At 58.7% G+C, this 25,190-nt stretch overlaps 11 protein-coding genes across 11 annotated transcripts; 7 read left to right on the forward strand and 4 right to left on the reverse strand.

Moving 5' to 3' along the window:
• Window positions 1–1,165, reverse strand: BJ171DRAFT_423957 (uncharacterized protein; the record flags this gene model as incomplete). Its single annotated transcript, XM_053107637.1, has 3 exons — window positions 1–452; window positions 613–709; window positions 842–1,165. The coding sequence occupies 3 exons, from the start codon at window positions 1,163–1,165 to the stop codon at window positions 1–3; spliced, it is 873 nt and encodes a 290-aa protein (XP_052966681.1).
• A 4,122-nt stretch (window positions 1,166–5,287) lies between these two features.
• On the forward strand, window positions 5,288–9,200 carry BJ171DRAFT_568014 (WD40-repeat-containing domain protein). Its single transcript, XM_053113502.1, has 10 exons — window positions 5,288–5,543; window positions 5,723–5,826; window positions 6,005–6,286; window positions 6,472–6,704; window positions 6,916–7,010; window positions 7,136–7,236; window positions 7,334–7,544; window positions 7,694–7,822; window positions 7,953–8,764; window positions 8,946–9,200. Exons 1-10 carry the CDS (start codon window positions 5,360–5,362, stop codon window positions 9,051–9,053), a joined length of 2,259 nt encoding a protein of 752 aa, XP_052966682.1. The 5' UTR covers window positions 5,288–5,359; the 3' UTR covers window positions 9,054–9,200.
• A 57-nt stretch (window positions 9,201–9,257) lies between these two features.
• BJ171DRAFT_504791 (V0 complex, c/d subunit of ATPase) lies at window positions 9,258–12,106 on the forward strand. The gene is made up of 7 exons (XM_053110971.1): window positions 9,258–9,397; window positions 9,631–9,752; window positions 10,099–10,270; window positions 10,586–10,764; window positions 10,896–11,053; window positions 11,240–11,416; window positions 11,528–12,106. The coding sequence occupies exons 1-7, from the start codon at window positions 9,390–9,392 to the stop codon at window positions 11,759–11,761; spliced, it is 1,050 nt and encodes a 349-aa protein (XP_052966683.1). The 5' UTR covers window positions 9,258–9,389; the 3' UTR covers window positions 11,762–12,106.
• Window positions 11,843–12,796, forward strand: BJ171DRAFT_98586 (uncharacterized protein). The gene has a single exon (XM_053116025.1). It carries the CDS (start codon window positions 12,079–12,081, stop codon window positions 12,568–12,570), a length of 492 nt encoding a protein of 163 aa, XP_052966684.1. The 5' UTR covers window positions 11,843–12,078; the 3' UTR covers window positions 12,571–12,796.
• A 931-nt stretch (window positions 12,797–13,727) lies between these two features.
• Window positions 13,728–14,698, reverse strand: BJ171DRAFT_98552 (uncharacterized protein). Its single transcript, XM_053116024.1, has 2 exons — window positions 13,867–14,698; window positions 13,728–13,743 (listed from the first exon to the last, which is right to left on the reverse strand). The coding sequence occupies exon 1, from the start codon at window positions 14,599–14,601 to the stop codon at window positions 13,966–13,968; it is 636 nt and encodes a 211-aa protein (XP_052966685.1). The 5' UTR covers window positions 14,602–14,698; the 3' UTR covers window positions 13,728–13,743; window positions 13,867–13,965.
• Window position 14,699: 1 nt separating this feature from the next.
• BJ171DRAFT_98523 (uncharacterized protein) lies at window positions 14,700–15,938 on the reverse strand. The gene has a single exon (XM_053116023.1). The coding sequence runs from the start codon at window positions 15,772–15,774 to the stop codon at window positions 14,797–14,799; it is 978 nt and encodes a 325-aa protein (XP_052966686.1). The 5' UTR covers window positions 15,775–15,938; the 3' UTR covers window positions 14,700–14,796.
• A 2,378-nt stretch (window positions 15,939–18,316) lies between these two features.
• On the forward strand, window positions 18,317–19,805 carry BJ171DRAFT_504804 (velvet factor-domain-containing protein; the record flags this gene model as incomplete). The annotated part of the gene is made up of 3 exons (XM_053110972.1): window positions 18,317–18,849; window positions 19,144–19,238; window positions 19,383–19,805. The coding sequence occupies 3 exons, from the start codon at window positions 18,317–18,319 to the stop codon at window positions 19,517–19,519; spliced, it is 765 nt and encodes a 254-aa protein (XP_052966687.1). The 3' UTR covers window positions 19,520–19,805.
• A 118-nt stretch (window positions 19,806–19,923) lies between these two features.
• Window positions 19,924–20,620, forward strand: BJ171DRAFT_474842 (uncharacterized protein; the record flags this gene model as incomplete). Its single annotated transcript, XM_053108762.1, has 2 exons — window positions 19,924–20,289; window positions 20,504–20,620. 2 exons carry the CDS (start codon window positions 19,924–19,926, stop codon window positions 20,618–20,620), a joined length of 483 nt encoding a protein of 160 aa, XP_052966688.1.
• Window positions 20,621–21,424: 804 nt separating this feature from the next.
• Window positions 21,425–21,919, forward strand: BJ171DRAFT_504805 (uncharacterized protein; the record flags this gene model as incomplete). The annotated part of the gene is made up of 1 exon (XM_053110973.1): window positions 21,425–21,919. A coding segment is annotated over one exon (456 nt), but the record flags the coding sequence as incomplete, so codon positions are not given.
• Window positions 21,920–23,705: 1,786 nt separating this feature from the next.
• On the forward strand, window positions 23,706–24,095 carry BJ171DRAFT_504807 (uncharacterized protein; the record flags this gene model as incomplete). Its single annotated transcript, XM_053110974.1, has 1 exon — window positions 23,706–24,095. The coding sequence occupies one exon, from the start codon at window positions 23,709–23,711 to the stop codon at window positions 24,018–24,020; it is 312 nt and encodes a 103-aa protein (XP_052966690.1). The 3' UTR covers window positions 24,021–24,095.
• A 20-nt stretch (window positions 24,096–24,115) lies between these two features.
• BJ171DRAFT_504808 (uncharacterized protein) lies at window positions 24,116–24,866 on the reverse strand. Its single transcript, XM_053110975.1, has one exon. The coding sequence runs from the start codon at window positions 24,831–24,833 to the stop codon at window positions 24,141–24,143; it is 693 nt and encodes a 230-aa protein (XP_052966691.1). The 5' UTR covers window positions 24,834–24,866; the 3' UTR covers window positions 24,116–24,140.
• Between the last annotated feature and the right edge of the window lie 324 nt (window positions 24,867–25,190).

A 25,190-nucleotide genomic window follows, 5' to 3' on the forward strand; every position in this document is an offset into this window, starting at 1 on the left:
TCAGCAACAGCGATGGTACAGCGAGACTCGAATCTGACTCCTGCAGACCCTGGTCGGCCAGTAGTCGCATCCAAATGCACCATGGCAGTTGCAGCCATTCTGCCGGTGGCATTCGCAGTCGGAGAGAGCACACTCACCAGGAACCATCAGGAAGTAGCTCTCGATGGACTCGCGGAAGCGGCGTGCATACTCGACCGGTGGGAGCACCGTAACGCTCTCCTTGTCGTTCGCCAGGGCCAATTTGCCACGGCTCTCGAGCTTCTTGTACCAGGTGTATGTGCCGATGATGTCAACGATGCCTCCGACGAGCTCCTTCTTCTCGTTGTCGACACCCAGCAGCAACGAGTAGTCCATGATATTGTTGTTGGACAGGAAGGCAACGTCGTTTTGGATAGCCTCCGTAATGATCAACTTGGAATAGGCATACAGCATGAATTGGTCCTTACAGCGACCTGATACGCCGCACCGAGAGCAACAGCTTTGGGTCAGTGCGCTGCACCACATTCGCTTTGATGTACCGGAACGAGGCACATGGCTGTGCATATCACTGTGCGTCTGTAGTCACAAACGGTGCATTTCGCTCTTTCACAGATCTCGGCTGCTCGGTCTTACCATCAACCCAGTCGCCGTCCCAGAGCACCTGGTCCTTCCGGTTCTCTTTCACCTCCTTGAGGTTGTGGCGAACCTGCACGCCCTTCAGGTCGAATTTCTGTTGGACCATGCAGTAGCAAAACCGTCAGCACGGCCACAGTAAGAGCAAGGGCACGGCCGTTCGCGACAGCGCCAGGCTCTGCAAGCACGCAGGCAAGCCAACAGGGGTCCTAGCGAAAGAAGCACTCACTCTGCTGATCTTGAACTGATAGAACACATTCTCCATGATCAGGACGTCGATCTCCATGATCTCCTTGGTCTGCAGGTTCTTTCGCTTGATCGTGTAGAAGCCAAAGATCTTGGCAATCAGGCTGACGCGCTTGTCGCCTCCTATCATGTAGTCGATGTAGTTGGTTGCGAAGCTGAGCAGGTCGTCCTTCTCGGTTCTGGTCCAATTGGAGGTGAGCTGCTTGACCACGAGGCGATCGTCTGTGGTGTCGAGAGCGTTAGAGAGGCTACGCGCTCGGGTCTCCTCGCCGGCCCAGAATTGGCAGAGCGAGGTGTTTGGGAGCATGGACCAGGATGCCAGTACAAGCGTGCAGCGCATCCCGGAGATCGTACCATGGGTTTTGAAGAAAGTTGCCTTGCTCTTGCCTCCGTTTGCGTTCCACGACGAGCACCGCATCAAGCTATGGATGTACGACTCGTGGATATTGTACTTTCGTCGCAGAGTGTCAAACCGCTCAGCATAATAGACCGTGCAGCTGAACTGGACGCTGTTCTCGGACCATTCTGGGCGGAAATGAACGCCGATGGTTAGACTGGATCGATTTGGCCACGAAATGCAATCCAGCGGCAGGAGTGGGGACGATGGCACACAGAGTCTGCAAAGAGGCACATGCTTACTGAGGGTGATGTGCTCTTCGGTCTGGGGAGCATTGGGCTGGGCAATGCCGTTGCTCGAGACATGGGCAAATGTTTTGACCTCGGATGTGAATGGCGACACCATGCTGGACTTTGTGCGCTTTGGGATACTCGCTGTGAACGTGGGCGACGCAGGAGAGGCCACGCCGTTGGTGGGCAGCGTGGGTGAGCCGATGCGGCGCAGGAACACGGCGGGGTTTTCGAAGAATTTCGGCGACTCGCCGCTCTTGGAGAAGATGGTCGGATCGCTGTTGGTGGAGGCAGTGCCAAGCAGCTCTTCGGAGCGAGTGCGCAGACGAATTTTATCGACCTCCATTAAATACAGCGTCGAGCTACTCGTGGATTGGTGCAAGGGAAGGCTCATTAGACAGTGCAAAGGCGGTCCACACTACTGAATCGGCTGCGGAAGCTATCCAGCCCGCATGCCTTCGCATCCTTCTGGTCGAGCAAGCCGGCAGTCAATACCTCAAGGTATATGCCAAAAGGCTTGTGGGCTCGTTTTCGTAGATCAAGACGAAGCTATCCGGCGGAAGGGTGATGTTGCTGGCGGGGCTGCGAACAGAAGTGGTCAGGGCAAATCGATGGCTGCAAGGCTGGGCAATTGACGGAGCCGCGGTGACGGCGACGGCGACGGCGACGGCGACGACACTAGATGAACCGGAGACCAGACGCGCAGTGGCGATACCTACTTTGCATATTCAGGGGACTTGATCTCCCAGGTTGGGGGCGACTTGAGGGCCAGCATCGCAGTGAGTTCGGTACCAAAGTCTGCAAGATCCGTCTGGATCTCGTCGATCTTGCGCCGCAACGCAATGCGGACATTGTTGATTTGCTCCGTGTTGGTCTTGCTCAGGAGTGCAAACAGCACCGAGTCTAGCATCTGGTATTTTTCGGAAAGCAGCTCGAGCTGGTTCTGGACAGAGTCCAGCGTATCCTTGGCGACGCCCTTGCGCAGCGCACGCAGACTGCTGCCGACCTTGGAAAGGCTCTTGCCCAGCGACTCGTGGAGATCGGCAATCTCATTGGAGACGCCGTCGACCAGTCGGGACTTTGTTTTCTCGTCGATCAATCTGTCCTTGAGGATCTGCGGCTGGGTGTCGACGGACGAGAGCGCATGAAGACACGGTGGTCGCAGCTCAAAGAGACCGATGTGCTCGAGCTCGAATGTCACGATGACATTGTTGCGTCGATAGTGGAAGTGGCAGTTGCTCGGACTCGGGCCCGTGGCTTTGTCGGCCGCACTGGCGATGTTGCACGCACACAGGTCCGCGGGAATGAATCTGGGGTTGTAGCAAAGCAGCTCCAGAAACTTGCCGAGTGAGTAGTTCCAACAGGCAGCCGACATGATGCTGGGTTTGGTTGACTTTTGGCAGACCGTACAGGTGCTCCAGATGTATATCGTGTCTTCCAGATACGGGGGCTCCCCTGAAACGGGGATCTGCTGCCACGACGTCACCAGCTCGCACTGGATGGTGATGCGGCTTTGGTCGTGTGTAAATGTGGTGATGTGCTTCCACTTGGGCTTGTCGCACGATGGCGCATCGCACTTTCCAAAGGCCTGTTGGGTGGCCTGCTCGACAAACTCACCAAGGCGGACGTCGTACGAGCCGCCTGCATTCTGGAAGAACTCAAAGGTGACAATGCTCGGGGGATAGCACGGAGTCGCCAGGGTCTCGGACCAAGTCCGCCATGTCGAGAACGAGATGGACTGGTGCTGCACGATGCTGGGGAGATTCGAGCCTCGCGATGCATCGGCTGGCGGGTTTCTGATGGAGCCCGTGAGGTGGTTCTTGGACACATCTTCGGGGATGAGCTTGCTGAGCGCCATTGTGGACTCTATCGCCAGCTTGGGGAGGTCTACCGTTGCTGATGTCGGCAGTGTCTGGCTTCTTCCGACGGTGTAAATCTGGGAATAGGGCTGTGACTTCTCGGGCGGCGCGACGGAGGCCGCCTGGTACTCGTTCTGGAGACGACGGAGGATATAGGGCAAGGAGATATTGACATCGGGCGTGGTACTGACGACGAGCCGCTCTCGGGCTGCTATGGCGTCCTGGAGCTCGGTGGGGAGCAGCGGGTTGGGAGCGACACGCGCGAACGAGGAGATATCCAGAGTCGAGCGGCGTTTGCCGAGACTGCGTTCTGCACATGCGGGGCGACGGAAGATGAGTCAGACGCAAGGTGCGGCAGCGGGCAAAGCGACGATGTTTGGCAAGTGGGGTGGGTGGGTGCCATGCACATCGGGGCGGGGTTGCGAGATGGCCGCGGCAATATCCTGGACAGAGGGTGATATGCCCGGCCAGAGACAAAATTGCGTACATGCTCATCCGGGCAGCTGTGGAGGCTCTCGATGGACGGCCCTGGGCTGGTCCAGCATCGACGAAGGGACACTCGGCAGCCACACACTCTCGACGGCACGTTCAGGACATCAATACGTTACCGCGGGCTGGTCCAGTTTCGTCGCCGTGGCCTGGTCTCGAGCGGCTCGCCCTTGGGAGGAACGGGCGGGGGCCGATCGCTCAGCTTCTTCTTCATCCAACTCCATATTTTGGAGCCAGACTGGAGCGAGTCAAACGGGGACTGGGGTGTAGCCGCGGGCTTTCGTATCTCGTTCTGGGCATGCATCGAGGGTGCCCGAGACAGACTCCTGCCGTTGCGATACCCCCGCATTGCTCGGCTTTGGTCTCGGTATGTGGTGGTCCGCCCGCAACGCCTCCTCAAGCTTCATGCTGAAGACAACGTAAATGGTCAGGCTCACCAGCTGCTCAACGAGCTCGAGCTTGGCTCTGTCGGCACCACAGAGGATGATGATACCGTCGCAAGCATCGGGCCGGAATGGAAGATTGAGTCGGAGGTGGCCGGAGAGCAGCTGCTGCCGCGAGTAGTAGGCCGAGTCCGAGGGATTGGAGAGGACAGGGCCGTACCGGCCAGCCGCCAGCTGCAACGGCTTTTCGACCGGCGACAGGAGAACGGGGACGGAGGGCGAGACGCCGTGGGAGAGGGCCGAGCCGGACTGGACGGGATCGCGGGAGGCTGTTTCGGTCGCGATAATCGTCGGGATATCCTTGGCAAACTCCTGGGCAAGCTTGAGCAGCACGGGACGCCATATGCGCACGTTATTGTGGTCGAGCCGGAGGCTTTGGAGGGACTGGGTGAGGATTTTGGTGAGATGCTCCTTCGCGGCGGGGTCGATGTTGTCGGCCCTGTGGCCGAATGTGCTCATTGGAGGCGACGATGACAGCTATGGGGAGCAGATGCAGTGGGCGTCGTCGAGGCAGCCGTTGCAGCCGTTGCACTCGACGCAGCAGACGCAGCAGACAGCAGCAGACGCAGCAGATGCGGGTATCAGGAGCGGGGTGGGAAGCCCGGCCCAGGCGACATCGAAGGGCGAATGCAAACGGTGGAGCGCCTGCCGACGGGCTGGTCTCCTGGGCATGTTTTTGGGGGGGAGAATCGCTCTCATAGCGGCCGCTGCCGATTGGCTGGCGGTGTCGCTTGTTCCTGTGCGGCCTGGCGCGGCGGCGGTCGCAAATGGGGCGCGGAGTGCGCGTCGGTGCGCACCCACGCGCCGCGTGCGCGCCTGGCGGATGGCTGCGCAGCGCCAGGCCCAGCCCGCCCATTCCCGCCGCTCCTACCCTTGCCCCTGCCCCTGCCCTTGCCCTTGCCCTCGCCCTCGCTTGCCTTTTTCGGCGGAAATGAAGCCGGATCGAGCCGCCAGCCGTCCCGGCTCTGGCCACACAAGGGCCGCGATGTCCTGGCCAGCCTCACTGTGGCGATCGTCTCCTGTCCATCGCCTCCACCAAGCCGGGCGTCTCCAGAGCAGAACCTCCCCGCCCCAGTCCCAGCCATGGATGTCCAGCACGACCCGTCGCCGCACCATGTCCTGGCCTCTGCGGCCGCAAAGTCCGTGTCGCTCTGGAAGCTCAAGACCGAGTATTCCGATGCCGAGGTCCCGTACTCGCGGATCCACCCGAATCTCTGCGGTAGCACCACCCCGGGGCAAATCAACGCCATGGCCTTCTCGAGCGATCGTAAGTGTCGACAGCCGCAGCCGTGCATGTACTATCAAAGAAAGCAAAGATGGATATCGCTGCGCATCACTCGCCGTCTCGATATGCGCAAAGGCCCTCGGTGTCCGCTCACCGTCCCCATCACTGGCTCTCCCACGCCATGGTCCTGCCATCTTGTGTCCGTCTGCCTTTGGCACCAGTCGGTCTTCTCGCAACCGCCTCCTCCAACAACACCATGTCGATCTACGATGTCACCCGCAGCCAGCTCTTGCGGGTGATCGAGGGCCCCACTCCCAGATCCAGCGTAAGGCCTCTTTCCCATTGCGAAGCACGAGCTCGACCCTTTGGCACTGGCGCTGGCACCACATACATCATCGTCTCGCCGCCTCCAACGACTCGGTACTGCCTTGGTATCGGCAGCGGATATTTACTCCGACTTCTCAGTCAGTCACACTTTCTCATCGTCTCCATCGCGCATCCAGACTCAAGTGCCAGAAATCAAGGCTCTCGCCTTTGCCTCGCAGCCCGAGCACTCCTCGCGGCTGCTCTTCTTTGGTGGCTCCACCCGGACCGTCCACTGCTACGATCTGAAGGAGAACCATGTGCTGAAACACTCGTTCTCGGGCACGATGAAGGGCTCTGTCGAGTGCATAGCCGTCAGTGCAGACGATACCAAGATCACCTGTGGTGGCGAACACGGCCAAGTCTGGATACACTCAACAAGGTCCATGAACGGCGCAGAGCTGGAGACCAAGTTCAAGCAGGTACTCGGGCCTGGCATGCAAGAACACGAGAGCACTCGTCTCCGTCTGCAATGCGACCATGGCCTTCAGCCGTGTGTCTTTGGTCGACAGGCGCTCGCTCGATCTCGCATCAAGCATCCGCCACTACTCCGCCATCATGTGCTCGCGGCTGATAGTCCCTCGTACATCTCGCTCATCTGGCCTAGACTGTCAACGACATTGCCTTCTATCCCTTCCGAAAATCCATCGTCACGGCAGCTGGTGACGACGGCATCGTGTCTGTCTGGGACATCAACCATTCCAAAGCCCCGCTCGATCGCAAGATTGATCCGCACAACGGTCCCATCCGGGCCATCGCCTTCTCTCCAGTCAACAAGATGATGTTTGTTACCGTAGGCATGGACAAGAAAATCAAGATGAGCGATTTCCTGGCAAAGAGGTAATTTGTGTCACTAGACATCCTGGGCATCCTGGGCATCCTGGGCATCCTGGATATGCTCGATATGCTGGACACGCTGGATATGCTGGGCTATTCGTACCGGCACGGAGATGGTTGAGCCCCCAGCTTCACCATTCCGACTTTATGGGGCGGCTCTCCATCGTCCGCGAGAGCCTGTCCTGCTTACTGACGACCACACATCCTGCCTCAGTGGCGCGCCTCCTGTTGTCGAGTATCAGGCAGAAAGTGGCCTGACCTCCGTAGCGATCTCGGGCGCAAACCAGGTTGCTGTCGGAACGACGCAAGGTTGGTTCACAAGTGTTCCCGGAGGCAGTCGTGCCACGCCCAGCTTTGGCGACCTGTTGTCGTCTCGAACCACATCGGCGGCCTGAGCTTTGGATCACGTTGCTTACATGCCACTGTCGTTGTAGGGCGAGTGTTGATCTACGACATCCGCTACAAGGGATTGCTTTGCAGCTTCACTCCCAACGATGGCGAACCTGTCCATCAGCTTGCCTTTTGCCCCAAGCCCGTGAGTAGCTGCACACCGAGAGAGAAAGCGCTTGCTTGACCATATCCTCCGCGCTGTCAAAACCAGTCTTTGCTCACCCATCGAGTGACTCCGCCAGAGCTCCAACAAGGACCTGCCCGCATATCTCCAGCCCATCCGAAGCAACAGCAGCCACGAGCTGTCGGAGCACCAGACCGCACAACCCTCGACGCTCCCACAAGCCGGCTTGAGTCCAGGCGTTGGCGGCGAAGTCGTCCGTAATGAGCCGTACACCCCCGTTACGAAGCAAAAGAACTTTATGGAAATGTTCAGTCCCGTCAACCCTAAAAGTAAGCACATACACAGCTGGGTCAGGATAGTGCACTATCCTGCGCCGAGAAGGCACGCTGCTGGGTCTTTCATCAGCACCATCACCATTTTTTGTTTTTGCGATCCATCGATCATGACGCTGAGCTGTCGCGATTGCCTTGGCCAACAGTCGACAAGTTCGAGCCTGGGAAGCAAACGGACCAAGTAGATGTTAGTCCCACACCAAAGCCCGCAGGAGTCGCTCTGTACGATGGCGACACCGATAGAGAGCAAGCCCCGCCTGCAGTCGCGGATCCCCGTGAGTGCTTGTGACTTTGAGATCTGCGTCGCTGAGGAGTGCGTATCCTGAGCATACCACAAGCGGCCTCACACTCTATATTACTCTGCGTTCATAACAACGGGCCATCAAACGAATGCGTATCTTGCAGTCAATGCCATGTTTTCGCCCGCCAACCCGCGCCGAGCCTCCAAAGCTGCCGAGCCGCGAAAGTCTCTCGTCCATTCTCATTCGGCACAAACTTTGGGCGAGCGTGGCCAGGGCTCGAGCTCGAACTCGGTGAGTGCACCTTCCCAGAGGCGACTCAGCACCGGCAATCGCCTCGAGGACGGACGGGACAACGGATTTGCACACGCGGACTCCGATATGCACCAACGGCTGCCCACGGACGAGGCCCAAGTCCCCCACGATCCTCGAGAGACAGACATGCAGTCGCTTGGCTCGAGGTTGTCGGCTTCTCGAGCGGTGAACGCCTCATCTCTCGGCGCCCTCAACGAAAGGGGCCCGCGAAAGGATGCAAATGCAGGGCTTCCTGTGTCGCTCCCCGCAGTGGCGTCGTCGCCTGCAGTCTCCACAGTCGATCCGATCTCAGAGTCTGGCACTCGATCGGCCGAACCTAGGACTCTGTCAAATCCTCTGCAATATACAGAGGCCAGGCCACGGGGCTCAGATGCCTCGCCAGCGGCAACTCTACGCGATCCAGTGCAACATCTCAAGTCTGACATCATGCAGAGGCTGGAAGAACGGGTCGCTGTCAACGACGGTCGGCAAGGGGACGAAAGGACTGCATCCCGCCAGCAAATCTCGGGCCCGCAGACAACCAAGGAAGGCACGGTGCTGTCCTTCAGCTCGCAGATCCTCGAGAACGTGATCGAGGACTGTCTCCAAAGCTTCCGGGTCCAGATCAAGCAGGACCTCCAGAACATGCATCTTGATATGCTGGATCAATTTCGAAGCCAGCAGGTGAGTCTAGGATTGGCGGGATGCAAGAGCGTGCAAGAAATGCTCTGGAGTCCGCGAAGTAGCTCGAAGGGGAGAGGGCATGTCATTGCATGGCATGGCATGGCATGGCATGGCATGGTATCATGACATCGCACTGGCCGTATTTACTGAGTTTGCGAATGTCGTCTTGATGGAACCACAGCGGGAGCTGGAGAAGATGATGATGAAGTACTCGGGTGTGCAGGCGTTGATTGCCGAGAATGAGCGGCTGCGACGGGAGAACGAGCGCCTTAAATGTGATTACTTGTAGCTTCTGCCTGGATTGTGTAATCAACCCGCTCCAGCCTGCGCTCGCTCTCATGCCAAGAACACCTGCGTACACAGTTGTGGTCCGTGTTCATATGGCATCTCACGACGAATGCCCGATGCAAATGCCCGATGCAAATGCCCGATGCAATTCGCATCCTTGCCAGCGGGGTTTTGGGCAGGGCGCCAGTCGCACAGGGCAAGGGTTGCGGGCGCGGGGTTGCAAGCTCCAGGGCCCTCGGCGCTGCTCCTTCGCCTCCATCGCCGAATCTGCTTGTTCACATCTCGCCGCAGCCAACAGCCAGAGCCAAACACATCAGCACCACGAACATCTGACGCAATGGGAAGGTGGGTTTGCTGTGCGCAGGGGAATGGCACCCGCAAGCGGCGCCATCCAGTTGATCTCGAGATGGCTGCTGTAGCTCTGTCAAGACGCAGGGCCCTGGATTATCGCACCAAGGACCGCCATAGCTCCCCACTCTCTCGCACACCCGCATACGAACCAGCACGGGTTGCTGACCGTCGGGGCCGGTCGCTCGGCCATGACACCATCCCGCCAATGTGTCCCTCTCATCCTCCAGCCTGGGACCGCTCTATTTCAACACCGAGAATGGATATCTCGAGGGCATTCTCCGGGGTTTCAAAGCTGGCGTGCTGACCCAGAGCAACTACCTCAACTTGACTCAGTGCGAGACTCTGGATGGTACCGTCGTCGCTTCGCTTGTGCCCCTCTCGGCTCGGCCGCTATCTGTCGATGCTGTGCTATGCGTTGCGCGTGCATCTGCTGCTCGCAATCTTGCCGTCCGCGGCTGGGCTGGACCAGGCTGCGGTTGGTCTGCGGCTTGACGACGCGCAAGATCGGAGGGCGCAAAGCGGTTTGCATCTCGGCTTGCCTATCCCACGCATCCGACTGGTCGCTGCCGTATGCCTCGCCGCTCACCTTACCGCTCTCGTTTCTGTTGTGGCCGAACCCGGGCTCCTCGTGTTTGGTTGCGCATCGTCTGTGTCGGGCCTCGCTGGGGTGACGGACGGAACAACATTGCCCCCAGATCTCAAGCTCCAGCTGGCATCCACCGACTATGGCAACTTTCTGCAAAACGAGCCTTCGCCCCTGGCCACTGCCACGATCGCCGAGAAGGCCCGCGACAAGCTGGTCCAGGAGTTTGAGTATCTGAGAAACAATGCCGTCAGCCCGCTTGCCGACTTCCTGGACTACATCACGTAAGGACGAGCGCCGCGTCCGCCATTTCCTTGCTTATTTCTTTTGCTCCCTCGCCGCCTGGTCGTATTCACCCTCGAGGGTCGCGTGGTGCGAATATCCTGGTCTCGTCCGCAAGACGGATGATCAGCCCAATGATTTTGTTCGCAGGAGGGTGGGTGCTCACGCGTTTGCGCCGACCGGATACGATGATGATAATCATATCTGCTCTCTTGCCCGCTCCTTGAACTCGAATTTACTCCTCCTGCGCTGCTTGCCGCCGACACGGGTATTCGGTCCGACTCCCTTCCGACTTGCATCCGACTCGGGACTCCAAGTTACGGCTACATGATCGACAATGTCATCCTCTTGATCACCGGCACGATCCACGAACGCGACACACAGGAGCTGCTTGAGCGATGCCACCCGCTCGGCATGTTTGACTCGATCGCGGCGCTGTGCGTCGCCACCAATGTCGCCGAGCTCTTCAACACCGTGTTGGTGGAGACGCCCATCGGTAAGGATTGGAGGGCTGCCCTCGGTAGAACACGCTTCCTGGAGGCCATGGACCATCCAGGAGTCATCAGCGCCGCCCTTCTGCTATCGACTCGCTCATGGTCTCACTCCCGCCTCGACTTCATCCACAAGCCCCTTACTTTGAAAAGTGCCTCTCGGCCGCGGATTTGGATGATATGAACATCGAGATCATCCGAAACACCCTCTACAAGGCGTACCTGGAGGACTTTTACGGATTCTGCCAGAGCCTTGGCGGAGCCACGGCGGATGTTATGAACGAGCTTTTGGAGGTGAGATGGAAGAGCATCATGGCTGTTGCGTCCGTCGGTGGATACCCAGACTTTAGCAGCCACTTCATGGCTGAGTCTACCCAGATGACATGCGATCCGCGTTGCCGTCACTGGAGGCGTAGGTGTGATGATTTGGGCATGCCCCATCTCACAAAGGTGCGCGTGGTGGATATGTCATCCATTCAGTTCGAGGCGGACCGCCGTGTCATCAACATCACCATCAACTCGTTCAATACCGAGCTGTCGAAAGATGACCGATCCAAGCTTTTCCCAAGCCTTGGCAAGCTCTATCCCGAGGGCCACACCAAGCTCGCTCGTGTCGACGACATCGACCAAGTCCGGATCATCGTCGAAGCACACATGGTAACTACGGCAAACTCTGCACCGCAACTGTAATCCGTTCTCGGAATCAGCATGACGATCATCGCCGTTTCTGATTCCACCACTGTGTCCCCCCCCCTAACACCTGCGCAGGAGTACCGCCCATTCTTTGACATCCCTGTGGGATCGGACAAGTCGCTGGAAGACAAATTTTTCGAGCACGAGGTTCATCTGAACAAGAAATCGTTCGTGCAGCAGTTCCACTACGGCGTGTTCTATTCGTACCTGAAGCTCAAGGAACAAGAGATCCGCAACATTGTCTGGATTGCCGAGTGCATCAGCCAGCACCAGAAGGAACGCATCGCCAACTACATCCCGCTATTTTAGTCAGCTCGGATCAAGGGAAGATCGAGGAAGGATCGAGAAAAGATCGAATGAGCAGGCTGAGCTGCCGTCGTTATTTTGCTTTCTGGTGGTATCAAGCCATGGATGTTGTTGTACAGGCTGTTCGGCACCAAACTGGACTGAGCCCCGTTTGCGTTTATTGCGTTTTTTGCAGCAATCATTGCGTTCAGTACAGTGATCTGCAGGCCCCGGTTGGCAGGCGTGTGATTGTTACTCGTCCTGGTTGGTTTCGGGGGGCACAGTCTTGAATACACCCGGTCGATCTCCTGTGACGACGATCGGCTGGCATTGATGTCTCGATGCGGGAGTGCGGTGCATTCATTCAACTATCTGTTCTGACTGCAGATCAAAGCCAGCCATTCGAAGAGCAGCCTCACCATCACTCGGGGCCGGGGCGTTTGGTGTCGGTGCTGGGACAACGAAATGCAACGTCCGCCATCGGACGAGCAGAGGGGCGGATCATGCATGACCCTGTGCGTCCTGGGCCGCTCTGCAAGGGCGGCCGTGAGTCACCGAATGAGTCAACGGTCATACGAAGTGGCTCGTGGCTGTCGGTTTTAGCGGTCGGGCCGTCCAGCAAGCGCGCCGAGGGACACCATGGACCCACGATGTTGCCGTTGTCCGCGCGATGCCTGCCCTGTGTCGAGGTGTGCAAATCCATGGGGGGTACCGCGCTGGGCCTGAACGTGCATGGCCACGATGTCTGTTTTCAGCGGCGGCCGACTTCACAGCGCCGCCGCTGGAGCCAAACGAGAAACGACACAAAACGACAGAGCGCCGGAGCCGAATGAGGCACGGTGCGAGGCGAGCGGATGTCGGACAAGCGGCACCCGGCGCAAAACAACCAAGTCCGATGCGGGTGGGTGAGACGAGGGATCAGAGGCCGTGCCACCAGGCGGTCACGGCGCCTTGCTGACGAGCACGGCCTTGTGAGGCCAGTCGGTGGTACACAGATCCCGTGAGAGAGAGGCCATTGCCAACTTCTTGTTTGAGAGCGCGCCGGATGAACCAGAGCCAAGAACACAGGCCGCGGCGATGTCGCCTCGCGTCGATCCATGGGGCCGGTGGCGGCACTTGGAAGCGGTTTCGGCAGAGGCAGCAAATTGCAGAGGGGCCCTGCTGGCAGGGAGCACTTGGCGGGAATCGCGGCGGAAGAGGCGGCGGCGGCGGTGGTGGTGGTGGTGGTGGAGCAGGAGCCAGAGGCGATGTGGTGGGATCACCGACCCGGCAGAGACATGGGTTTCAACCAAGTCCGAATGCCGACGGCGATTGTGCAGAGCCAGGCGAGCGAGCGGCAAGCAAGTCGCGATGTGGTGCATTCCCAGTAGTCAGGGTGATCTGTGCCGGGGCGTCGGCGAAGAGACAGCGGCCGAGAGATGGCGGGCGCTGGGTTGGACAACAGGGTGAACCGCCAGCGAGGGCCAGAGAAGCAGCGAGCCAAGATTCATCATTTGCGCATACGCGATGGCGTGAGAAGCAGGATGTTGCCAGCGGGTGTCGCCGATACATCAGTCGGCGATGGGGCAAGAGCCGGGAACGCAATCCGAATTGACTGAGAGATACATTTGCAATCCGGGCGATTACACGCCCTGGGCGCAAACGATCCGTCCATCCCGAGGATCGCGCGGCAAAGGGGGACAAGCAAGGGCTTTGCCACGGCACTTTGGGAGCCATCCGGTGGCAGCGGGTTGCTGGGAACCAGTACAGAGAGGCCTCGCGCGTGGCGCCAGCGGACGAACAGCGACCGTTTGCAACGACAACCAGTGACCTGCTGGGGGCAATCCCGATGGCACCGTGGCCTCGCTTTGGATTGCAGATCAAATCAACAGCCATGAAGGATGGAGCAACGAGGTAATGCGCTGACGCCGCCGCTTTTGCGACGGCTGTGGATGTGCCAATTGGCAACAGAGCCGAGGAAGCCAGAGCGATGGCAAATCGATGTTGGGCTTGCTGGAAGCGAGAATCTGGGACAGGAGGACGGGACCAAACCATCAAAGAGCTGCCCCCCGCCCTGCATACGCCGGACGGGGCGACGAGTTCGACGACGAGCCGCGAGCTAACGCGAAGGGTATATAGAGAATACATACTCAAGGTCGTCCAGCAACCCAAGAGGGCAAGATGCTGCGGCTGGGGACGAAACTCGGATCTGCGGCCGATAGATCCGCCAACGATTCTTCAACTCTTCGTCAGAACCCCTGACGGATCAATCTTGAAAAGGTCAAGACCATTTTGGTGCCTTCGGTGACGCTGCTGGTTGCCGGTGCTGGGCGTTGGTGTCTGCTCCCGCATGTGCGTTGCGTTGATACTTGGTTGGGGATATTGCAGTTGCCTCGCCGTCCGTCCTCGTCGTCCGTCTTCGCTGTTCGTTCCTGTGTGCTGCTGTTGCCGATCCATCTCGATCCCTCCGAGTCTTGTTGAGGGCAGCGGCGTGTGTCGAGTCCATCGAGGATTGTGATGGTTCTCCTTCCTGCTTGCAACTGTTCCTGCTTGCGATTGTTCCTGCTGTGTCCTGCGACTCTGGTGCTCACCTCCATGGCCCTTGCGGCCCAGTCCGTCGCCTGGCTTGGCTGAGAAAGCGGCTGCCGGCTGCCTGCGACCCTGGTCGTCTGGACGATTTGCATCTGCATGATTTGCGTCGGCATCTTCTGCGTTTGCATGATTTGCATCTTCTGCCTCGGACCGAGGCCATCCGACCACCCACCCTGGTCTCGACTGCGTGTGCCGCTCGACCACCTCGACCGAATGGCTTGGACTTGGCCTTCCTGCAGACGGACTGTCTGGCTCTCTTGCACCGTCGAACGCATCGTCGAGCGCGGCTTCATCAGCTGCGCGAACAACGATTCTTCGACCGCCTGGGTTCTCTTGGCTGTCGTGGTCGACGATCGACACGGCAGAATCGACACGGCAGAATCGACACCTTGCTGATGGCAAGGACAGATATCATCACAGTCAGCACGGAAATCATCGTCAACGGCACAGTCATGGCCAGGATCACCGACGCTGCAAGTGCATCCAAGTCACTTCCCTGTCTCATCGGCAAGGCTCGTTGCGAACCATAACCCCCGCCGACATTGCCTCGTCCCCGATTCGCTTGCATCTGCCGCACCGGCCACCGCACTTGCTGCTGGTCCTCGCCTCGTCTGCAACGACAGCTGCTCGCTGCTTGTTCGCTGCTTGCTCGCGATATGTGCCTTGCCGTTGGTCGTCGATGTGCCCTCCAGTCGCAGCATTCGAGCTGTGGCATCGAGCCGGGCCGCCAATGCAGCAAGCATCAATCCAAGCAAGCGCAACATCGGTGCATCGTCGGTGCATCGTCGGCATGGCATTGATGCGACCAGGAGCAGATGCCGGGGATCGGTGCACCACGAACTCGACACGGCGGGAACTCGATATCCCACCAACAGCTCGATATCCCACCAACAGTCGAATATGCCACCAACAGTCAAATATGCCCAACAGCAGCCAGAAGCGAGTGAGCAATCGGCTGGTCGCCACAGGATGCCCACAATATCCGGCACCAGCCACAATCCAAAGACAACATAGACAGCAATCGACAGACGGCCACTGTGCCGGCGACACACTGCCGAACAACAACAATAGCAGCAGCAGCAGCAGCAGCAGCAGCAGCAGCAGCAGCAGCAGCAGCAGCAGCAGCAGCAGCAGCATCCCCGGCACGCTTGATCAAAACGGAATCGGCAGCAACCACGACGATCCAGATGCCTCGACGCAACTTTCCTCCGCTTGACGATGCGTCTGTCGATGGGCCGGATGCTCCAATTCGAATGGCTGTTTCGGAGAACCTGGTCGCTGGATATCGGCGAGCAACGATGCCGTGATGAAGCCGTGACGATGCCGTGACGATGCCGTGACGATGCTGCGACAGACTCGCTGACACCTGTGACTGATCCGGCGATGCCCGAAACCGATCGGTTGACGATCAAGATCGAGCTACCGACATCCCAGCAGAGAACCAGGCCATCAAAGCAGCCGATCATTGTCCAAGAGAGTCGGGTGTCTGCCGTCCAAGGTGGTCGAGTCGAGGCAGGTCAAGCGGTCGAAGCTGGTTGGCACCAAGTGTCCATTCAATCGATCCCCTGCAAGCCAGGACGGCATCGGGAATCGAAGGGCCCAGGGCTGGCTGGCCGTGTGGGATCATCGAGCTCGGTCGCCTGTGGAAACAGCAGCACCGAGTTGATCGGCACGAGACAGGAGACATGCGACGAGGCCGCAAGGAACCGGGGGTGCGACGGACACCCAGGAGTCGGTGCTGATGCTGATACCGATGCCTGCCGATGCCTGCTGATGCCTGTTGATGCCTGTTGATGCCGTGGACGTTGGATCCGTTGTGCCGAGACCCGTTCGTCCCTCCATTCCTTCCACATTTCATTCATTCGTTTCTTCCTTCCACCCCCTCCATTTCTTCCATTTCTTCGATTCCATTCGTTCCTTCATTCCTTCCTTCCTTCCTTCCATTTCTTCTTCCTTCCGTGCTTCATTCTTTCGTCCTTGCCACATCGCCCGCACCAGTCGAGTCCCCACATCACCGCCGACACCATCGACACCCCATCGGCACCACCCACCACACCCACTGCGATATCCTGCCTCCTGCCTCGCTCCCAACGACCCTCCTCCTCGATTGCATTCACATACCTCGTCAATGTGGATTGCACATCGGGCCGGCTGCTTGCTGCATGCATTCCTGCCTGGCTCGTTCGGCCAACCAGCCGTCGTTCTTCGCCAGCAATCTTGGTCGTGTCGACCGGCCTGGTGCTGCATCGGCGATCATGGCATTCTGTTTGTCATCTCTGATGTCCCCTTGGCAATCCCCGATGCTCGTTTGTCGATCCCTGGTTCTCTGTCGGCGATCCTGGTGTCCCGTTGACCCACATCTGCTTCTCGGCCACGCTTGTTGATTTGCTCCCTCCATCGGCCCTCCCTTGATTTCGACGGGTCTCTGGTCTGCGCGCCAATGTCTTGATCCACCAGCTGGTCTCTGGTGGTCTCTGGTGGTCTCTGCGAGTCTGGCTGGATCAGCGGACCGACGGCTGGCGGACTCACAGCAGCATCTGAGCCTTGTGGTGGTGTGGACTGAGGCAGCCACGACAGCGGCGGCAACAGCAGCAAACAGGAGCGGGATGGGGCGGGGTGGTGGGTGATACGATGCGATACGATACGATGCGACGGATGCGACGGATGCGATGCGACGGATGCGATGCGAGATGAGGAGAGAGAGGATGCGGCTGAATGGGAGCAGACACCACGATGGGCGAGGCGACGGTGCCGTTTTGCTGACTGGCCGACTGACCCGATTCTGCTCTCTTGTTCCCGCGCACGGATGCTCTCACCACCGGCTGGTGCAATATGCAACAACGGTCTGGATCGATCATCCGCATCGTTCGTCTGGATCGTTCGTCTGGATCGATTGTCCATATCAACCCATCGGCGGCAACCGGAATATCAACCACAACAACCACAACCACAACAACCACAACAACCGCAACACTGCTCTGAACGGCACCATGCCTTTCTCGGACTGGCTCCTCATCTGCAACACTCGCACACCAACATCTGCACCGGATGAACTGCCTGGTCAATCCACCACGGACCCCGAATCGGCGTCTCCATCAACCACTTGTCGCATCGAACCACCCGGTTCTGATGATCCGACAACCGTCTGATACCGACACTGAATCACTAACTGCCTGATACCGACGCCACTTGCGGTTGTGTGGATCATTCGCTGCCATCTGGCATTCACCACTGGCATTCACCATCTGACATTCACCACTGACACTCACCATCTGACATTCACCACTGACACTCACCATCTGATGTTCACCATCTGATACTGGTCACATACCGTCGACCCTGTATCGCCGCGAATCGGGTGTGCTGGTCCAACAAACGTTGGATGCACATCCACATCGCGCTGCCGCCGACATTGCACTGATACTGGATTCATCCGACACTGGCTTGTTCTTGCGCTCATTCACTGATGTCGACAACTGGCAATGGCCAACACCTTCACGCGAATGCAACTGGGTGTCTGCTCATGCCGATGCCGACGTGCTTGCCGATGTGCTTGCCGATGTGCTTGCCGATGTGCTTGCCGATGTGCTTGCCGATGTGCTTGCCGATGTGCCTGTCGATGTGCTTGTCGATGTGCCTGTCGATGCCAACGAACCCCTGTTGTCTCTGGGCAACGCTCGACAACACTAACCACACCGTCATCGATGCCGGTGCTGGCCATCGCTATCACTTCCCGGCCTCGATTCGCCTTTGCACTGTCGCCGTGCGTCTGTCTGTCTGTCTGTTGGTCGATCGGTCGGTCGGTCGTCTGCAACTCATTCCTTCCCGACTGCTTGCCGTGTCTGGCCTCGATCTGTTTGCATGCCAACCATCTGGACTGTATGCTTCGATCTGCTCCGTCCGGGCCTCGCCGACTGCTGCGACGGCTGCCTCAACTCGCTGTTTCGGTGGTCCTCAACTCGGCATGCCTGGGTCGATTCAACTCATCGCTCCGGGCACCCTCGACCAATGCCACCACGGCTGGCTCGACCGATCTGTCCTTCGCAAACACCGCCCTGCTTGCTCGTCCACAGCCCGCACGATCTCGGCGAGTCCGTCAAGTTCATTGCACACGTCAAGCTGTGGTCGCTGGACGGCGACGTCGATCACAGCCTCGTTCCGAGACCAAAGTCAACCAAGCGAGGATCAGCCTCCGACACATCCTCGGGAATCCATCCAACATCGAGCTCAGTTGCGGTGACGATCGGTCCGCCGGCTGCACCGCCGGAAGCCGAGGGACACAGCTCGTCGTCGAGTCTGGCTCCAAGCACAGCATCGGGACTTGGGCCGGAGCGTCCGGCGCAGCCATCGACCACAGAGCCGAGCCAAGAGCAGCGAAGCGTCCCGCTGCATCTGGCCATGTTCGGCACGCTGGTGTCGCAGGCCTACTTCCTGTCGGACATGTCGGATGAGCAGGGAGTGTTCTTCATCTTTGACCAGGTGTGTGTCCGGATCGAAGGGCGGTTCCGGCTCAAGTTTGTCCTCAACGACCTCGATCAAAGGTGAGAAGCACGGGCGAGGGCGTCGGGTGGTATGCACGGGACTCGAAGGATGCTGGGCAGTGTGTGCCCTGTGACTCCACTTGGTTCGATTCCGTGTCAGTTTGACGATACTTGGCTTGATGAGCCGACATGAATCCCACCCACCCACTGTGGGCGTGACTTGTACTGTTTCCTGAGTGCATTTGAGAGATATCACAAGTCGTGCTCCATCCCATGGATGCAGGGTTGTAAGTTTGCAACCTGCTTTCACACCAACCGGCCCAATTTTGTCTTCATATCCGATATTCCGAGTAGCGAAATTGTTAATACAGGTGGCGCATACTCCTTGGCAAGCGTCAAAAGTGAGCCGTTCATTGCATACGGCTGGAAACAATTCCCAGGAATGCAGTGTAAGTCCTGGGTGGCAACAGGGGCATGGATTGATTTGGCAAGTTGCTGATATAGTCCGGTGCACCTGCCCGAATGGTGATCTATCAATCGTCGAGAAACTCATCCATTTATCCTGATGATCTTTCCCGTTACTTGACACCAAGTGACTACTCCCCTGACTCTTCGGTTCGCGAATCAAGGAACCGGGCTCCATGTTCGGCAAGTTATCCGACAGAGTGTTGTGTCGGATGTTCATGATGATAGCCCATCAGTCCAAGGAAAGGACGACGATGTCGACTAAACTCTCATGATTCCAAGGAAGGTTGCGCACAGAGAGGTTGTCGACAAAACCTTTCCTGACCAGCGAAGCGGGTATAATGGGCGCAGAGGAGTTGATTATGGAGACCGATGTTGTGGGCTTTCCGTCGGATGATCCTCCAAAATATTGGTTTTTGTGAACGCCATATATGAAGGGTTTCGGAAAGCGGCGTGACACCACTGAGTCGAAGCTGATACTCAGACAGGCACATCAATAGATTTTGATACCACTGCCTTGCCATCACGAGGCTGGCGAGTGAGTCGTGGAACTGGAAAGCTGCGATATCGGAATCGGTCTGGTGGCAGTCATTGCAAGGATTGCAAGGATTGTCCGCACCGCTGTTTAGTGGTTGCATGTGGCCAAGCCGGATCGAGTTCTGTCCCGTCATGGGGTCGCTCCGATGTCTGCTTTGCTGCAGCAATCCGATCCTGTGCCTGCCAGGCTGTGAGATGGCATCGATTCAGCAGGATCCCGCTGCCTTCGTTTGGGCCTGGACCACGTTTCAGCAGCCGAAATGTCGTGGTGGACAGGACATGGCATCGCCATCGCAGACCAGCATCCACTCCTGTTCGCCACGACGACCATACCGCCATACCGCCATATCGCCATGCCATGCCGACCCGCACGCTGCACCGATGGCACCGTCCATCTCGGCCACCGACCCTGCCACCGACCCTGCCACCGACCCTGGCACCTGCCGCCCGTGTGGCGGCGGGCTTGTTCCTTTGACATCCCCGACCAACCACACGGCTGTTGTCGCGTGTGGCGCATGGTGCCGTTGTCTCGTCGCCCCTTGCCATGTTTGCTCGGTCCTGTCCTGCTGCTGGCTGCGAGCCGAGACTGCCGCCAGAGCTCGCCCCGGGAGCAAGCAGGGCTTATTCTGAGGCGACAGGCACCAAGCACCGACGCTCATCGAAGGCTGTGGCTCTCGGAGCCTGTGGTTGCAGTTGCGACTGTGAACTCCAGTGCTGTCTGTCGGTGGTGGAAGCGAGCAGTGCCGATGCTCCAGCCGTGGAGTGGGTCTTGAGATGCGTCCAGCAGGACGGGCAGTCGAAAGGGCAGCCGAGAGGACAGTCGCCGTGAGGGAGACCGAGTGTCCAGAGCAGTCGTGAGGGAGCCAGGTGCTGAGAACGAGGCTTACCCTTGAATATGGCGGATCGTGCTCGGCCAAGAGACAAGTGAGTATCGACACTCCAAGGTCCACGCGGATAGAGAACTGCTCGCAACCAGGACTGGGCGGGTGTTGACGGGATGTTTGTAGTTGCTGATCGACATTGGACAGCCAACAGGTTGCTCGCTGCATGGCCGACAGGTTGTTGACTGTCCCAGCTGCCAGCCCGACCGGTGCCTGGTTGCATCGGCGTCTGCGCCGACGTTCGCTCCTCCAGCAGTCATCGGACGGATCTGCATCCACATCGCCGACGATTCTGTATCTTTGGATGGTCGGTCTGTCGCTGCAGCGAGTCGATATGACCACTGCTCCGTCGGTCGTGCTTGCGCTGCTGGCTGCTGGCTGCTGGCTGCTGTTGGCCTGTTGATCAGCCAGACTCGTTGGTGCGGTCCATCTCTCCGATGCGTCCATCTCTTCGATGCGATTCGTCTCGCCCGTCTCGCCCGTTTCATCTGTCGTGTCTGTTCCGCTCTCCAGAGATGCCGTCCGCCTGGGAAGCTGTCTCCGTCGCCTGATGTCTGGCCCACATCCCTGCTTTGTCGACAGTGGCTTTCTCCAGGTCTCGTCGCCACCAGTGCCGCATCGACGTCACCATCAGCGTCGCCGCTGGATGGATTGCCTCCGAGTCCTGACTTCATCGTCCCAGAACGCTCAGAGGGCGAGCAGGTCGACCCGACTGCCCTGGGTGCTTGGCGACACTGAAGATGCCTCCAGGCTGTGGCGACGGTGCTGTCCTGCGATGGTGTCGATGTCCTTCCACATCCAGAGCAGATGCTCCAAGCGGCAACTTGCCTCCGCTCTCGGTCGGTTCGTTGCCTGTGCCGACTTGTCACTGCCGATCCTCCATCGACATTGATCCATCGATTGTACCCATCGGTCGCTCTGGTTGTCGGTGGTCCGATCCATTCGCTCGGTCGATCCGTCTGCTCGTCCTGTTGATCCGTCTGCTCGTCCTGTTGATTGCCGTCTCCGTGAACAGGCTTGGCTGTTGTCGACGATCCACCGACCCAGCAGACACCCGGCCACCGCTCTTGCTCAGAACCCGTCCCGTCCCTGCACAACCGCCCTGTCGAATACAAACCCGCATCGACAGGCCGCTGATGGCCGTTCACGGACTCGCGGGTGTCGTCGATGATCGACCGCCGTTGAGGAACGAGGTGGGTGTTTATTGACCAGCACACTGGGCCTGTCCAAGCCGTGTCCGGGACTGCTTGGATCGTCCGAGGTCGTGGGTTGTCAGGGCCCGTGGATTGGCGAGCCTGTGGATTGGCAATCCGACTGCTCGCCCGGCGACGATCGGCTGGTTCCAAGCAGTGACCGTCGAGCCAGAGTGGCTTGTGCAGTCGACGAGCGACATCCGACAACAGACAATGTGCGATCCGCGATTGACGACGGCCGATCGATCAGGTGAGCGAGACAGAGGAGCAGGTCGGGATGGTTGGGTGCGAGTTGTGTCGTTGGGTTGGGACCGAGGCCGGGTGCAGGAGTTGCCGGTGATTGTCGGCCTGGCGATGATGCGAACAGAGACAGAGGTGGATGCGACGTCGCGGCCAGGGTGATCGGATGGCCGAGCTGTTTGCACGGATGGGTTGCAGTGGAGGATGTGGTTGCGACGGCGGATGTGGTTGCGACGGCCGGACGATCGCAGTCCAGCGAATAGCTGGTCGGGGTCGGCTGGCTGATCATGGCAGCACGAGTGGGTGATCATAGATGCAGAAAAGGTGAGTCTGGCATGATCAGTCGCTCCGAGCCAGCAGCCGCGGACTACTGGTCGTTCTCAGGATCGGCGGGATGCGACGATGTTGGAGGGTTGGCAAAGCGGGGGTTGAAGCGCCGCTGCACCTGGCGGATGAGCAGACCGGTTCCCTGGCTTGCAAACCGCAGGGTGATCGGCGAGGTCACTGCCAGGGTTGTGGTTGTGGTGATTGTGGTTGTGGTTGTGGTTGTGGTTGTGGTTGTGGTTGTGGTTGTGGTTGTGGTTGTGGTTGTGGTTGTGGTTGTGGTCAGTGCAAGGGGAAGCAGAGGAGACCGATTGTGTTAGTCAGCGGACCTGGCGCTTCTGCTGATGTGGCTGGCTGGTGCAGTGATGTGCAACTCGCTGGCCGAAACGAAAGTGCGGGAAAGGAGTGAGAGAGTGAAGAGGGGGAGGATGTGGCGCGTGGTGTGATATGTGGACTGTGGGTGCGCTGGGGCACTGATGTGCGGAATGTGGATGTGGTGTGGAATGTGTATCGTGGCGCCAGTGCAGAGGTGGCGTGTTGCAGGGGATGCAGAGATGCGGGGATGTGGGGATGGGGAATGGGGAATGCGAGGGTGGAGTGCTGTGGCGTCGATGGTGCTGAGCGGGTTTGATGTCGCCCAAGCCAATGTCCCGAGTCCCTGGGAGTCGAAGCATGGGCGGGGCCGAATCCAGGCAGCACGGGCGATGCTGCACAGGCGATGCTACAGCCACGGCCGAGAAGACCAGATGGCAGTGGAGCAGCCAGCCAGGCATTGTGTGCTTGTGGTTGCCTCTGATTGCTTGTTGTTGCCTCTGATTGCCTCTGGTTGCCTCTGGTTGCCTCTGGTTGCCTCTGGTTGTCTGGTTGTTGTCTCAGACACTTCCTCGACTCGTTCCGCTGCGACTTCCTCGTTCGTTCCAGTGCCTCGTTGCCAATTCCGCGACAGTGTTGTCACCAAGAAGGCATTGACATCCAATGCCACACAGCGACACCATCCGCAGTGTCCGTGCCATCCCGGCCCTGTTGTCGATGTTGGGGAGATGCCTCGACAGCCATCCCAGATCTGGTGCCTGCTGGAGCATGCTGCTCCGTGCGTCACTGCCGTTGCTCTGCCAGTCCATGTTGCTCTGCCAGTCCATGTTGCTGTCGATCCAGTGCCACGGCCGATCGAGTGACATGGGCGATTGAGTGACATGGGCGATGCCACAGATCGTATCCAAACTGATCCTCATCCCGAGATTGTCTCCGTGAGTGGATCGGTGTGGATCGGTGTGGATCGATGTGTCTCGATGTGTCTCGATGTGTCTCGATGTGTCTCGATGTGACAACAGCCGCAGCGACAGCCGCAACGATGGCGACAACAACGGCCACGGCTGCATCCACAATCACGGCGACGACGAGGATCGTGTTTTCGATCCACTGCGACGACCATCAGGTCCGTGACGGCAACCATCCGATCTGTGGCAACAATCACCATGTTCTCGAGCCACAGCCACAGCCACAGCCAACGCCAACGTCGGCAGGCTGGAACACCATGCGATGCAGTGTGGTGCGGTGCCGTGCAGTGCACCCGGCACCAATGTCCATTTGAATGAGGAGGGACGACGGCAATCCGACAGAGGGTAGTCGAGCGAGATGTGCGGTGGGATGTGGGATGTGGGATGTGGGATGTAAAGTGCCGAGGCAAGGACCAGACCAGACCAGACCAATGTCACCGACACCTTCGCAGTGCTCCTGCACCACAGCCAGTGCACAGTCTCAACCAAAACCATAGCCACAACCACAACCACAGCAACCAGCAGCCAGGCTGCAGACTCGCACCGAGAGACTCGTTTGGAGACACCAGACTGTTGAGCATCCATGGGTACTCACGCTGCATTCCGGGGAACTGCTTCCAGCCGTACGATGTGAATGGCTGGCTGATTGCCGTCGCCAGACACTGCCCACCGACACCGCTTTCCTCGCTGTCGGCCGCAGGATGTTGATTGCCGACCGCCGTTGCCGACCGCCGTTGCCGACGAGCCGCCACCAAGTCGATCCAGTCACAGACATCAGCCAGGTTCGGGTTCGGACGCCACAGCGCACCGTCGAGTGCCAGCATGTTGTTCCAGATCCAGCCCCGTCGATCGCGACCAAGATGCGAGGATTGGGCGGATGGAGATTGGATCCAGTTCGTCAAACGTGGCATGGTGTGAGATGTGATGTGGTGTGATGTGATTTGGTGTGTGGGAGATGTGTTGCGCGATGCGATGCGATGTGCCGCACGTTGCAGGGTTGAGTATGCATCAAGCACATGCGAGCGATATTGTGTTCGGTTGTGTCCATGTCGGCGGTGCGGTGGACAATCACAGCAGATAGAATTGGTTGCGCCGGCCATCGAGCCGAGCCGTCGCATTGAGAACATGGCCAGTGCGGCCAGAATCAGCACGGACGAGAAACAAGAACCGCAGTGGTTAGATTGGGTGCAAGATGCGACTGGGATGGATATGGGATGGACAAGCAGCCAAGCGACCAGCCAGGCGGCTCCTCGAAGCAGCAATTGACATTGAGCAGGATGACGGGATGTTATGGTGGCATGGTGACATGGTGGCAGGATGGCATGGATTCGATCAGAAGGGATGGACGGAGGATTAGCGGCACGGAGGAGTCCCGTCGGCAGCGTACCTTTGCTGCAGATCCGTCAGGAAGAACTTGAGTCGGAATCTTCCCTCCATCCTTATGCAAACCTCTCCAAAGGTGAAGAATATCCCCGGGTCCCCGT

The sequence above is a fragment of the Polychytrium aggregatum genome (assembly GCF_025602895.1).
Source record: "Polychytrium aggregatum strain JEL109 chromosome Unknown BJ171scaffold_18, whole genome shotgun sequence".
Classification (NCBI taxonomy): domain Eukaryota; kingdom Fungi; phylum Chytridiomycota; class Chytridiomycetes; order Polychytriales; genus Polychytrium; species Polychytrium aggregatum.

Coding starts and splice junctions, on each gene's coding strand:
- BJ171DRAFT_568014 (XM_053113502.1), top strand. CDS start 5,360: ATGGATGTCCAGCACGACCCGTCGCCGCACCATGTCCTGGCCTCTGCG. Junction 5,544..5,722: donor CATGGCCTTCTCGAGCGATC/GTAAGTGTCGAC, acceptor CTTTGGCACCAG/TCGGTCTTCTCGCAACCGCC. Junction 6,705..6,915: donor AGCGATTTCCTGGCAAAGAG/GTAATTTGTGTC, acceptor ATCCTGCCTCAG/TGGCGCGCCTCCTGTTGTCG.
- BJ171DRAFT_504791 (XM_053110971.1), top strand. Junction 10,271..10,585: donor GACTTCCTGGACTACATCAC/GTAAGGACGAGC, acceptor CGGGACTCCAAG/TTACGGCTACATGATCGACA. Junction 11,417..11,527: donor TCATCGTCGAAGCACACATG/GTAACTACGGCA, acceptor ACACCTGCGCAG/GAGTACCGCCCATTCTTTGA.
- BJ171DRAFT_98586 (XM_053116025.1), top strand. CDS start 12,079: ATGCGGGAGTGCGGTGCATTCATTCAACTATCTGTTCTGACTGCAGAT.
- BJ171DRAFT_98552 (XM_053116024.1), bottom strand. CDS start 14,601: ATGAAGCCGCGCTCGACGATGCGTTCGACGGTGCAAGAGAGCCAGACA.
- BJ171DRAFT_98523 (XM_053116023.1), bottom strand. CDS start 15,774: ATGATCGGCTGCTTTGATGGCCTGGTTCTCTGCTGGGATGTCGGTAGC.
- BJ171DRAFT_504808 (XM_053110975.1), bottom strand. CDS start 24,833: ATGTTCTCAATGCGACGGCTCGGCTCGATGGCCGGCGCAACCAATTCT.